General features: G+C 39.7%; 1 protein-coding gene across 9 annotated transcripts in view; it reads left to right on the top strand.

Annotated features, from left to right (window-relative positions):
• RALGAPA2 (Ral GTPase activating protein catalytic subunit alpha 2) overlaps positions 1-14,074 on the top strand; it is a 311,877-nt gene that overhangs the window by 207,722 nt on the left and 90,081 nt on the right. For all 9 annotated transcript variants that reach the window (XM_032859300.1, XM_032859299.1, XM_032859298.1 and 6 more), the window contains one exon: positions 4,226-4,384. In XM_032859300.1, coding sequence (XP_032715191.1) covers positions 4,226-4,384 — 159 coding nt within the window. The remainder of the gene's footprint in view (positions 1-4,225; positions 4,385-14,074) is intronic.

Genomic DNA, 14,074 nt, shown 5'->3' with positions numbered 1-14,074 from the left:
TTGCAGTGCCTTGTAAATTGCTGCTAATCCGCAAATGTGTTGCCATATTCTATGACTTTTTTATGACTGAGAACTATTTTGTTAATAGGTTTATTTAAAATATTTTTTTTAAATTATTTCGTAGGTAGGATTCTTTTATTTTTTTCCTCTCTTCCTTTTTCTCTTCTTTTTTTTTTTTTCTTTCGCGAAAAGACATCATGTTTTCTTGATAAAACGCCTTGCCATAAATAATGTTGCAAGGCTTGGCCTGGTTGAAAGATTCCCTACTGTAATAATCAAAATTCAGCTGATACCTTTTGCAGCTCTGAGATTTAGCATCATTAGAGACAAACTCTCTTCATCAGGATGTCTCACAGCCAGACTAAAAATCCGTCACAGTAACAGCAGCCCACAGTTCCTTGTCTTAGTCTAACTAAATTGTCCCTAACAGCTTAAAAATGAGCTGCAAAATTCTCAAGTGATTCATGCTCTCTTCTGCCCCTGTCATGGGGGCACTTTTTCACTTCCACAATCCGGTTGCAACCCCATACTGAACTCTTGATGCTTCGCTGCAGAAATTTGTTAGCTCTAGCTAGATTAGATTTTTCACAGCTAATCTAACTGCTGTAGGGCTTTGCAGAGTGGGGACAGAGCTGTGCTATTGGATTTGTCCAATTCATTTGACTCCAGGACGATAATTGCACTTATGTCTTACAAGGCTTCTCTAGCCTCAGGCTGGCCAGCCGCATAAAAAACAAATTGGCAGTGATACAGTACGAGTGAAAAGGGATGAAAGACCCACATTATCAGTCTCCAGGCAGCACTGTTCTGGCAGGAAGTTTCTTGGTTAATTTACAAATAAAACTTAGATTTTAGGATGGGCACACTGTCAGCTGAACAATGGGGATGTCAGGCCTGACTGTTACTTAGTAAAAGTAGCAGCCGGGCCTACTGAGAGCAGGAATTCTTCAATCAAACAGACGACTCCTTCTGGAGCCAGCTGGCGATGTAATGCAATTAGTCGGGAAAGGAGGTCAGCCTATTAGGTGTGTACCATGACCAGTGTCACCAGTGCGTGCCGCCTGGCAGCAGCAGGCAGAATGGCCCAGGCGGAGGGACTTTGAAACTCTGTCAGGACAAGAAGTGGCAGGACATGGGGTTGATTTCTTAAGACTGAAGAAGCGAGCATTTGTTCTGAGCCTGTTAAGCATCCGTGCATTCTGGAGCCTGTTGTGCAACTGAAGCAGTAGTGGGCATGAGTGACAGCTCCGTCCCAGGACGAGACTCATCAGTCTCTCCCAGAATACACATGAGTCATACCAGCTTCGCTTGTGCGCACGCAACAGACTCACTGGTGGATTTTAGATAGGGGGCCCTCTGTTCAGAATTCTCCAGAACTCACAAAATGACATCTCTGTCGTGAAATCCCCTTTACATTGACCAACACATTGAAGCTTCCAGAGTATTCCTTCCTATTCTGACACGGCTGGGTTAGCTTACTTGTTTCACCTGCCTGTGTTCTTGTCTGAGGCAGAAGAGGGCATGTTTTTGCTCTTTGCTCAGATCTACTAGTCAGTGGGTCCTGTGGCCTTAGCTCTTAGTTTTGTGAGTTAGCCAATTAAACTGTGACTTGTCCAGAGATCTGGAGCACATGATATTGAAAGCAGCTTTGAGATGATGAAAATTGTATTATTACCACACAGAAATAGCTTTTCCTTAATTAAAGAAATGCCACACTGGGAGGACAGGTCTGTCAGTGTGATACTATTCTCCCTTGCTATGGTTCTGAGAACACAGCCCAAACAGAATTAGGAGAGACTTATGTGGATTATATAATTGAGGAACCTAATTGAGGAAAGGGAAAGTAACTGGAAATTTCAGTAATCACTGTATTACCTCAGAGCAAATGCCTTGAGCAACTTATGCTTCTGGGTTGAAAGGAGCCATCACAGGTTTTAGGGTGCTGGCATTAGGTGGTAGCCCCACATTTGAAGGGTGTTTAGTAGGTGTGTTGTTCCCATTGCGACTCTTGTGCCGGCATTATGTCAAGGGGCACAACAAAACCACCTGGCAGTTTGCCTCTCTTGACAGGGTGATGGCAGCCGTACTGTCACAATTTTCTTCTGCTAGGCTAAATTCCCCCCACCCCACCTCCCACCCCCACAACGTTTCAATTTGATACAATTCCTATTTCCCTTGAAAACCTGCCTTTATTGTGTTGCTGGTAATGCTATGTTTTCACTCCAAAACGAATGAATTTCAGGAGTGTGTTGCAAGATCCTGGCATGTTTTATTAAAAAAGAAAGAGAAAAGAAAGAGAGGTGGAAATAGAGGAATATAGAGAGACATTCAGTCTTGCTATGAGAATTTGGTGTCTTTCTTTTTCTTTTAACTATTTATGGGTGGCGATGGCTTGACTGTACCTTTTGCCTGCTACCCTTTTCGCCTTTATATGTGATGGGGGAAGAAGAAGAAAGATATACTGGGTAACTTTACATTTAGAAAGTTGTAGATGCTGTTAAATTGTTCTAGATCATCAGGACTTGTGCTCAACACCCACAGTTGTGTTTATCCCAGGGCCCAAGCTCAGACACAGCTGAATCACGTGCCCCTCTCATAGGGGTTACCTGTAATTGCACCTGTACCTCACTGTAGTACAAAGGTCAGTTTTTAAAAATTGACTCAAATAGTCATTCCCAGAAGCACGGAAGAGTGAAGAGCAGGAAAGCATTGCAGCAAACCAACTTCCTTTGTAACCTTGTAAATGGAAAAGAGGCCATGTTGGGGTCATCTCACAGTTTTCTTTTGTGGTCAAATAGTGTGTAAGGAAAATTTGCTTTATACTAATGTGTTTTAAATACATGGTACTCCAGAGCATCTTTTTTGTTTTTTTTTAATTTTAATACAAAACTACATTACCTTTGGTGCAGCATCGCTATTTTATTAATAGTGCCTCTGAATTTAGTCATTATTGGGGTTCATCTATTAAATAAGCTAGGAAGCAAGAAATGCTTCCCCAAGTGATGGTAGATAGCATTCTTCTGCAGCATGTGAGAGAACCAAACCTCAGACTTTCAGTAGGAGTCAGAGGCCTTCACCAGTCAGCCTTTCTGGTTGTAGAACTTCAATTTTGGCCAACATTTTAATCTTTATAATCTAGTTTGTTTAGTCACAGTCTCAGGCTTATCAGACAATTTCATGCAGGGCCTTCTCCAGCCCAGGATTCACAGTCAGTACACAGGGTGTTCTTGTGGCCAAAGAGCTCAGCCCAGGAAGAAGTCTCAAAGAGTCTCTTCCTTGGAGGCATGCTAAGCCCTCCTCAGAGCTCCTGGGGGTCGCTGACTTGTTTTTGGATTTTATGGCCTCTTTGTCTATAAAATGACCCAAAAAAGCAGGGTACGCTATTTGAGCAGTGACGGTACAACTGGCTTTTGTTGTCGACTTTGATGGCTGTGAGCAGTAGAAATGGCACTAAGTTAGAGGCACTAGCCCAGATTTCCAGGCCTGCTCTGCTTCTTGCTATTTGCACACCTTGTCAGGTGGTGCCTTTCTCTTTCTGAGCCCCATCTCTTCCCTGTCAAATAGCACAAAGATGATATCATTTGCCTCAGAGAGTTAGTAGGAAGATTTAACAAACCAATACATGTGGACATACTTTCTGGAGAGTAAGACACACTCTCTGAAAGCTAGTTACTATTGTTGTTATTAAATTTAAGTAATTCTTAAAGGTAATTTTATATGTACTTTTTCTTAAAGCTTTGTCACAAATCGAGTTTTTATACATTTGGTAACAATTGTGTTATAGTAGCTTTTGGTCTCATATTCATATTTTTTCTTAATAACCATTGAATTTAGAGTTTTATGAAGCTCTATTGTAATATGGAATGAAAGGCTCATGTCGTTAATTGTTTGGAGACATGCTCAGCAATATAAAGCATAAGGCTTTAATACAGGAGTAAAATTCAATTTTAAAAAATCCTTGAAAAGGTCTCATCCACTTCTAGCAATAATGTACCTGCCATGCTTATACGCATCATCTCAGTGCCAGTGTATTTCCATAGAAAGTAAGTGGTATTTTCACGTGTTTGTCTTTTTTTCAAATCGTCATAGAAGACAGTGGCATCGTACCTTTTTTTAGTAGTGAAATATTTTTGCCTCTGAGTATTATAATTCAATTTGTAAGCCATGACCCCTCATAAATTGCTGTTATCACTCTGATTAATAAAGAGCCAATTGCCCATTGCAGCTCCGTCACTTGGGGAATGACGAGGTCCACATCGTCTGGTCTGAACACTCCAGGGACTACCGCAGGGGAATTATCCCGACCGCCTTCGGAGACGTTTCAATCATTATTTACCCAGTGAAGAATCACATGTTCTTTATCGCGATTACGAAGAAACCCGAGGTACGTTTTCACCACATTATCACTCTGACTCATATAGCATTTACCATATGATTCACTGTTTTTGAAAAACAATGATATAAATATGTTAAAGGGGACTTTTTTCCAACTGGTGAATGTCTCACATATATCTGAATTACAACTGCCATATGGAAATTCAGTATGAATTGGGATTTTTAGAGTATCTTTCCTCAGGAGCACAGAATTCTGTATTTTTATGTCTAGACTCTTTGGGAATTACAGTTTGAAGATATTTAAGGTATTTTAAATCTTTTGAATTTAATTTTTTTTTTAATTTTAAAAAACGGTAATTTTAAATTTGGGACATATTGATTAATAATAATAAGAGTTGAATGAGCCCCATGTCACATCTAGCATTTTGTGGATGGCTGTGGGTGTAGAATTCGACCTTTCATGACAGACAGGCACTGCTCACCAAGCCTCTGACTGCTGTTAATGGGGGTCAATCCTGAAGGATTGCGAGCATGGCCGTGAAGAAAGCTAGGCCTCTGCAGCACAGCCCGCCCATGTGATGATTTTTAACAATTGAAGCACCTTGCCACAGAATTAATGTAGCCACATCAACTGGTATTGATCATGGGAATGGCTGGAACAATCCAATGGTTATGTGCTGTGTACTCAGTTGGCTGCACTTTCGATCCTTGCCATGCCTTTAGTGGTATTTTAGTGGTGCTTTACATAGGGATTTGTTTTTGTGTTGGAATTATTAATAGAAGGGTTTGCTTTTACATTTTTTTTAAAGATTTTATTTATTTATTTGACAGACAGGGATTACAAGTAGGCAGAGAGGCAGGCAGAGAGAGAGGAAGGGAAGCAGGCTCCCCATTGAGCAGAGAGCTGGATGTGGGGCTCGATCCCAGGACCCTGGAATCAAGACTTGAGCCGAAGGCAGAGGCTTTAACCCACTGAGCCACCCAGGCGCCCCTGCTTTTACATTTTTAATTAAACATTTAGCATAGTTAAGTCACTTCTCAAGAAAATGACTTGGTGCTCCAGGTTGGTATTAAGTGTGATCTTCATTTTCATTTCAAATTGTTCTCTTGAAGGAACTAAAAGTTATCATTCTACATACTCTGTATTTTGATCTTTAAAATAATAGGTAACTGAGATTTCCTGGGATTTATAGCATAATCAAAAGTGTTAAAGTCATGCAGATTAAATGAGCTAAGAAGTGAAAGGTAGTTGGTATTTTGGAGGTATTATGCATGTATTCCATGGAGCACTGGGTGTGGTCCATAAACAAAGAATTTTGGAACAGTGTAAAAAATAAAAGTAAATTAAATTAAAAAAAAGTGAAAGGTGCTTCAAACAGTGGCTGACTCAGAATAAAAGCCGTTTAAGTGTTAATTGCTGCTGTTGTTATTACCATTGCTGGTAATTTTTCAGTTATAGTCACTACTATGAAAATAGAATAAATAATAAATCATTTCTCGGACTAGACACAGTGTGGGTCACCTCCTGAATTCAGAAAAGCCCCACTCTGGCTGGTGAAAAGCCTGACATAAAGGGAACCCTCTTTTCTATTCAGGGAGTGAAGATGCCACAAGTTCTTCACACTAAATATTTGTGTTATCTTTGATTCATGTCTTTTTGTATAAAGTTTTCACTCTTGTATAAGAAAATGGCTCTGAGTACTAATAATGTTTGTGTTTGTCTGGGAAGAACACTAACTTTAAGAATTAAACTGAAAATGTTGATATTAGACAACCAACAGATTTAGTGTCCTATAGCTTCCAAATATGCAAAATGTGATTCTTTATTATTTAGTATGGATTAACTGGCTTTATTAGTTCGTTTTCAACATGGTCCTCTAAAATGTCACTTACTATCCTAAAAATGTCACCATTATTTTTTGTGGCAAATAAAGAACATAAAAGGTATTTCAATTCACTTCACAGTGTCAAAAGGGACACACTTTTAACTTTCTTAAAAAGTGGTTTTTTAAAAAGGTATTACACTTCTAACACATGAAAACAAGTATTAACGTACCTTTTCAAAAGTTCTTTAGAAAATGTATGTAAGTTTTACAAATTTGGTCATAAATTTTGACGAGGTGAATTGAGCAAATCACTGTCTGAATATTTCAATCCAAAAGCCTTCCCTTTAGGGAAGAAGAGAATAATAGCCAACTGGAAATTTCGTGTTATCCCCACATTTAAAGTACAAACCATTACAATGTAATAAAATTAATCCAGACATTTCCAGGGCAAGTGTGGCTGACCTTTTGTTCACCAACCACTGACCCCAGGGTGAATGCAAGAGGCTTGTGGAGGGAAAGTCTGTTTGTTTGGCTTCAGTCCCTGGTATTTAAATTGCATTCCCTAATCAAATGAAAAGGCTGTCCTCTCTATCAGGTTACAGAATCCATGGCAACATTTGGCCTTTTATATCCATAATGTTAGCCTTTTTGTTTGCATCTAAGTAGAGACACCTGGAGCAATGTTAACATTAACCGATTTAGCATTAATAGCTTCATTATATAAGAATTTCTGATCAGATAGCTGTTACTTTTGTTATATTGCTTCAGCTTGTATTGTTGTCATTTTTTATCTCCCTGCTTGGCAACCAGGCAATGATTTGCAAATTTTTTTTGTCTTGATTAATTAAGCAATATAATTATCAGTAACCGTGATGCAGTCTTTGCTCAACAAAGCTTCTGAGAGAAAACAATGGTAAGTCTGTTAGTATGAATGCATTCCACGCGTCCCAGATGCATGAGGATATTATGGACAATGAGGGGAAAGGCCGCCTGTGAGCGAGGACAAAGGGTGCCACGCAGACTCGACACACTGCACATACCGCCAGGGACATGCTGCGGGCTCCCTGGGACACAGACGCCTCGTTAGATTACAGCTAGTCAGCAGAGATTAATTCTCAGCCATTTGGTGCAATAATTTACCCATTCCCCAGTCTTTTAACTAGTGCTCCTCACTGTGGAAGTAAAGGCTTTGTACTCAAAAGGTTTATTTAACCTTGCCTACTTTTAGGGATCTCCACCAAAATCATTATTTTTGCTTAGAAATTGTATTGACGCAGCTGCTTGAAGTTGAGGAATATTCCTTTGGAGGAAGACAGAATTATGCACAAGTTCCACGAATTGTAGGTAGATTAAAGGCATTCTTTTAGCACCTGTATATTTCATCTGAATATAGTATGACTCTGGTCTAAGTAAATTTATTTTACTGGTCTCTGGGCAGCCATACTTCTCTAAGAATAATTTTAATCCTTTTTTAGGAGGGGGGAAAAAAAAAACCTCATCAGTACACAAAAGTCCTGCTCATTGGGTAGAGTCATGCATATTCAAATTGTACTTTCATTCACTCAGCCTCATTAATAGCGTATGTAATAATGTAGGGCTATTTGTAACACAAGCTCACAGGCAGCATTGCTTCCAAGTCCTTTGAAATTTAACATATTTCGCTTTTTCATTCCATACACCTCCCTTAAATATACAAATTATGTGCCTGGCAGAATCCGCCTCCTCTTAATAATACACAGCATTTGTGAAATGGTATGTTCAAGAAGTGTGGGCGTGCTGTATGAGCACAGAAAACCCTCGCGTCTGAGAGGGCCTGTTCACTTCTTGAGCTTTTTATTGAACTTTTAAAATACATACATACATACATACATACATTCATACATACCTGTGTATTCGGTAACGTGGTTCCATTGTGAAATTATTTTCAAAGTAAGTTCATCTCTGTAAATATTGACACAGTAGTCTTTGATCATGAAAAAGAGATGTACTGTTGTCAGATTGCTGGGGGCTTTTTGTCATGGGAGACTTGCATATAGAGCAGAGCTTGAGGGCTCGAAAGGGTTTGTTTAAATGCCCAACTTATTCTGCAGAAAAGGGGTTCCTAAAGCTTCCAAATCACAGTGCGAATCCATGTTGCTTTTTTCAGCAACTAAATATAATTTGGTATTCAAAACATTTGCTTTTATGAATTTGTGAAGGTAGGTTTTTATCTCCAGGTACGTTAGCACGTAGCCAGTGACTGTCCATCCAGAGGGCAGACATGCCAAAGCAGCCTTGACCCGGCGCAGTTAAGACAAGAGAAGGCTGAGTCCTCCTTATCACCTCAACCAGAATGTCAGTTTTATAAGTGAAAGACATGTTAATGTCCTCCAGACTCTCCTTACTTGGCCCTGGTAGATATGGGTAGGGAAGGAAAATAGATGATTCAGCCATTTCTGAGAAGTACAGGCAGGAAAGAATACCAGGATAGAGTTCCAGTTCTAGTTCTAGTTCTAGTTCAGGACCCGAGAGTTCTAGTTATGGTGCTGCCACGAGTGGGTACAGGTCGTAGGCAGGTCTCTTAATTTCTTTGGACTTTTTTTTTCCCTCAGCTATAGCATTCAGGTTGGGGACCAAGTACTCTCTGCAGTCCTTTACAAGGATTCTAGGTGCCCCTCTTAGATGATGGGCCCTGTTTGAGCCTCCTGTTCCTAGATGCCTGTCCTTTCCCTAAGTTGCTCCAACCCACCAGGTTGCTGTCAAGGTGGTATTTATCTCCCTTGCAGATTCACAACTACTGTGAGTGTGTGAGCGTATGCATGTGTGTGTGTATGTGTATTCTCATCCCTCTTCAGGAAGACAGCTAGCCCAGGACCTTCACCTGGAGCCAGTGCCCAGAAATGCTGGTTAAGGCTGATGCACCAGAAATCACAAAAACATTTTTGCATGTGTAAGATGAAGAGTGGCCAGTATTGGCATCTCTGTTTGAAAGGAAATCTTTTACTAATGTGGCTTCATTATATATGGGATATGTTTGACTGCAGCATGGTTATGGAAATTTCTTTTTTATTTCCTCTATGCAATTTTCTTAAATATTTATCTCAACCCCAACCAAATAACCTTCCTGAGATAAAGCATATCCTTTAAAATATTCTGGGAAATTCTCAGGGAAAGTAAATTGTTAACTTTTGAGTATGTGAAGAATCATTTATTCTAAAAGATAATTGAAAATGCTGAACAGCCAGAATTTACTAAAAGACATTATTTTTTTAAGTAATCTCTACATTTTACATGGGGCTTGAGCTTACAACCCTGAAATCAAGCATCACATATTCTACTGACTGAGCTAGCCAGGCACCCCAAAAATAGGTTATTAAATCTATTATTACAATATGTTGTTTGGGGAATTTATTATTATTGTTCTTGAAGTTCTTTTAGTAAAGGAATGACGTTGAGAACTCTGTGAAAGGCATTTGTCATTTGCAGATGTTATATCAAAAACAAATTTCTTCTCTAATTCGTTGCCATTCCTAATTAGAGGAATTCCCTGGATACAAGGGATTTATATTATTTCTTTTGCCCAGTTTTTGAAAGACTATCTGATCACCCACAAGCAGTTGCCAAAGAATAATAAAGCACATTTATTTATAAGATAAGCCCCAATACAGATGGAAAAAATCTATAGCCTATTATTAACTCCTAGCGCCTATTTTATCCTTTACAACAATTTGGCTATTGAGAATTCTCTCTCCATTGATTTACCTCAAAATTTGACATTGTTTTACCTTTCTTTCAGTTGGCCTTTGATATATACATCTTTCTCTCCTTTGCCTTAACGTCCCTCCCTCAGCAGCCAGAGCCAGCCTGTGTAAATGCATGCTGAGTGGCAAACGGTAGAGCCTGCTTTGTGTCAAAAATCAAGACCATTCTTGTCCTCCATCTCTGAGCTACCTCAGTAGGAGGGGCCTCTGGGCCAAGAGATGGGGTGGGTTCTCCTGATTGTTCCATCAGGGTGTCAGAAGTGCACAGAACTCCTCTGCGACAAAGCAACAAGGCCCAGTGCCCCCAGAATTCGAGAATTTCTCCTCAAGCGTGTATTTTCTGTACTGCCCTTGATATCCATTAGTTTTTTGTTTGTTGTTGTGGGGTTTTGTTGTGTGGTTTTCTTCATGTGTACTTCCATCACAGCTGCATCTCACTGATTATGAACTGCTTCTAGCGTAAGTCATAGGAAGAAGTGTACTTATTGTTTTAAGGAATGTATTTTAAATTGTCCTAAGTGTAGTGTTGCCAAAAATAGGAAGAAAGGGCTATTCTTTTTTTCCTTATTTGTTGGTTGTCATTATTGCCTGGACTAGACAACTCTGAATAATTTTAGACTGAAGAGCTCCTTGATTTTCCTCTTTGGAATTAAGGTGCCCACTCCCCCCACCTCCAACCCCAAGAGTACTGTCGTAAGAGGGAGACACTCATTATTTTTCATAATTAGTAAAACTAACAGTTTCATCCTTCTTTGCTCTTTTCTGAGTCTCCTCAAGTGTGACTATTAATCTGTGCTCTAGGTGCTGATCTCAAAATAGGTTTAGTCAATCTTTGCAGTTTTTACATGTCTGTGTTTTGCCTGTGGAGCCTTTTCTCAATCCCACCAAACAGAAGAAGAAGAAGAAGACATATAGCATCAGAAGTCTGTTCAGGACCCTAGGACCATACTGTCACCCTTTCATCCTGGCCTTTTGAGCATCTCCATGAAGCAAAAAGATAGTCACAGCAGATCTCATTCTAGAATGTTCAGGGGCTCAACAGATTTGGTTAATGTCCAGTGGTCAGAGCCTCAGAAGCTGGAGGTCTTTTCTCACTCATTCAGGCAATGTATCTATTGAGGCTCTTTCGTGCCAGATACTGTGTCAAGGGCCGGTGGTCTCATGATCCTGGAATCTCAGTTTTAGTAAGGGAGACAGCCAGTAAATAACTAGGTAAATGGTTGACTAGAGACTTTCAGATAGGGGCTTTGGTGTTATAAAGAAGATAAAACAGATGGGCACCTGGGTGGCTCTGCCTTCAGCTCAGGTCATGATCTCAGGGTCCTGGGATCGAGGCCCACATCCGGCTCTCTCTGCTCAGCAGGGAGTCAGCTTACCCCTCTCTCTGCCTCCTCCTCTGCCTACTTATGATCTCTCTCTGTCAAATAAATAAAATCTTTAAAAAAAAAAAAAAAGATAAAACACAGTGATAGGATGGGCAAGAAGGAAACTTCTTTAATTCAGGTAGGGGAGATTCTAGTTTCCAGTCCAGCATGTAGGGAGCTTGGAAGTCATCACCCTCATCCTAACGACATGAAAAAAGCTAAACAAACTGAAAACCAACAGCTTTTCTTTGAGCCATCAAAGAATTAAAGTCACAAGGAAAACACTGTTCCCCAAATCAGAGAGACAGGCAGATGCAGAGAATCATAACTTGCCATTGCAGAAACCCAGGAACAGAAACCCCTTGGAAATCAATAACAGAGTAGGAAAATGTCAACTGTAGTTGACCAATTGCTGGAGGCTCCATGTACACAGATTTGTGAATTAGAGTCAAGATGGGCCTGGTCTTTGGGAGACCCCCACCCTTCTCTGGGTTTTCCCTCTGGGAGCCCTACCACTTTCTCACAGTGAGGATTGGAGTGGGGGGGAACCCTTATGCTTCAGCAGAGGAAGGGGAAAGAAGTCATTTTGAAATACACCTGGAGTGTTCTGTTCTTCTTAACCAGGCCTATCCTCAAGAGGAAGTGTTTTACCAGAGCTTTTACCTGCTGGAGTTTTACCAGAACCAAGCCAAGCTGGGGGAAAGGAAGCACCCAACTCGAGTTCCCTCTCACTTTGCTGTCTCACCTAAGGGGAAAGTGGGGAGGACACAAAAAAACAAAACTGAGGAGCACTTGTGAAGGTCATAGCCCAGAGATCCAGGCTCACTAAAAGACTGAGGTCTGATCATAGGTCTGTGGAACACTTCTCCCCCATACCTTATCACAACATCAAAAGACTTTTGTATAGCAACAACTGAAAGAACTGCACATCTAAGGCCTTATTTAAGAGGGACAACAGGGAGACAAAAACAGGAACATCCAAGGAGATTTTAGCCTTTCACATGATCATTGACAACTTCGACAGACAATAAGCACAGCTTAACTCCGAGAAAGACACACACAAAGCCTCACAGTAAAGGCCTATTTACTTCAGTTCCTTTTACATGATATAGGATATTCAGCTTTCAACAAAAAACTGCAAGGCATACTAAAAGTCAAAAAAAAAAAAAAAGCCAGTTTGAAGAGACAAAACAAACATCAGAATCAGACTCAGATTTGACAGATTTTGAAATTATCAGACCAGGAATTTTAAAATAACTATGATTAGTATGTTAAGGGTTATAATAGAAAAAATAGACAGCATGCAAGAAGAGGTGACTAATGTAGCAGAGAGATGCAAACTCCAAGAATTTAAAGTAAATGCTAGAAATAAAAAACACTGTAACAGAAATGAAGAATGCCTGTGATAGGCTAATCAATCAACTGGATAACTGAGGAAAGAAACTGTGAGCTTGAAGATAAGTCAGTAGAAACCTTGAAACTGAAATACACAAGGAAAAAAAGGATGAAAAAACCTGAACTGGGGTGTCTGGGTGGCTCAGCCCATCAAGTCTCTGCCTTTGGCTCAGGTCATGATCCCAGAGTCCTGGGATCAAGCCCCACATCAGGATCCTTGCTCAGCGATGACCCTGCTTCTCCCTCTCCCCACCCCTCCACTTGTGCTCTCTCTCTCTCTTTCTCTCTCAAATAAATAAATAAAATCTTTTAAAAATATAGCCTGAACAGAAACATTTAAGACCTGTGAGACAATGGTAAAAGGTATACACCTAGTCCAAGAGGAAAAGAAAGGAATAGAAAAAACATTTGAAATTATAATTAAGTATGTAATGTATTTTAATATATAATTTTAATATACATAAGAATTTTTCAAATTAATGACAGATTCCAAACTATGACTCCAGGAAGCATAGAAAATACCAAGTAGGATAGATACTAAAATACCTATACTTAGATATATCATATTCAAACTATGTGTTAGAAACTGAATGTTTGTGCCCCTGCCCCCAGAATTCATTTTTTGAAACCTACCCCTAGTGTGATGGTATTTGGAGATAGGGCTTTGGGGACGTGATTAGGTCATCAGAGTAAAGCCCTTAGGAATGGAATTAATTATAAAAGAGACCCTGGACCACCTCTTACCACTTCCTCCATGTGAGGACGCAGAGACAGCCGTCTATGAACCAGGAAGCAGGCTATCACCAGACACCAAGTCTCTTGACATCTTAATCTTAGACTTTCCAGCCTCCAGGACTGTGAGAAATAAATTTCTGTTGTTACAAGCCACCCAGGGTATGACTTGTTGTTATACCAGCCCAAACAGACTCAGACATACCAAAAATCAAAAACAAAGGAAAAATCTTGAAAGAAACTAGTTTAAAAATAACTATAGAGGAGCAAGGGTAAATATTAGAGTAGACTTCAGAAATCATAAAAGCAAGAAGCAAGTGGCTGAAAATAAAGTGTTGAGAAAAAGAAACCCATCAACATAGTATTCTGTATCCTTCAAAAGTGAAAAAATTCTCAGACAAACAAAACTTGGGAAATTTGTGACCAGTAGACCTGCCTTGCAAGAAATGTTGAAATAAATTCATCAGAGAGAAGGAAAATTATATAAATCAGAAATATAGATCTACTTTTAAAAAGAAGTGCTTTAGATAGAAATAAATGTAGATAAATGAGATCTTCTATTTTTCTTATTCCTAATTGATCTAGCAGATAGCAGTTTTTTCCAAATAATAATAGCAATCATGTATTCAATGATTGGATGAGTAATGAATGACAGCAATGGTATGAGGACGGAAGGAAAGAA

This window comes from Lontra canadensis, unplaced genomic scaffold, assembly GCF_010015895.1.
Source record: "Lontra canadensis isolate GAN:19392208 unplaced genomic scaffold, GSC_riverotter_1.0 scaffold16, whole genome shotgun sequence".
Lineage (NCBI taxonomy): Eukaryota > Metazoa > Chordata > Mammalia > Carnivora > Mustelidae > Lontra > Lontra canadensis.
This window is presented reverse-complemented; position numbering and strand designations above follow the sequence as displayed.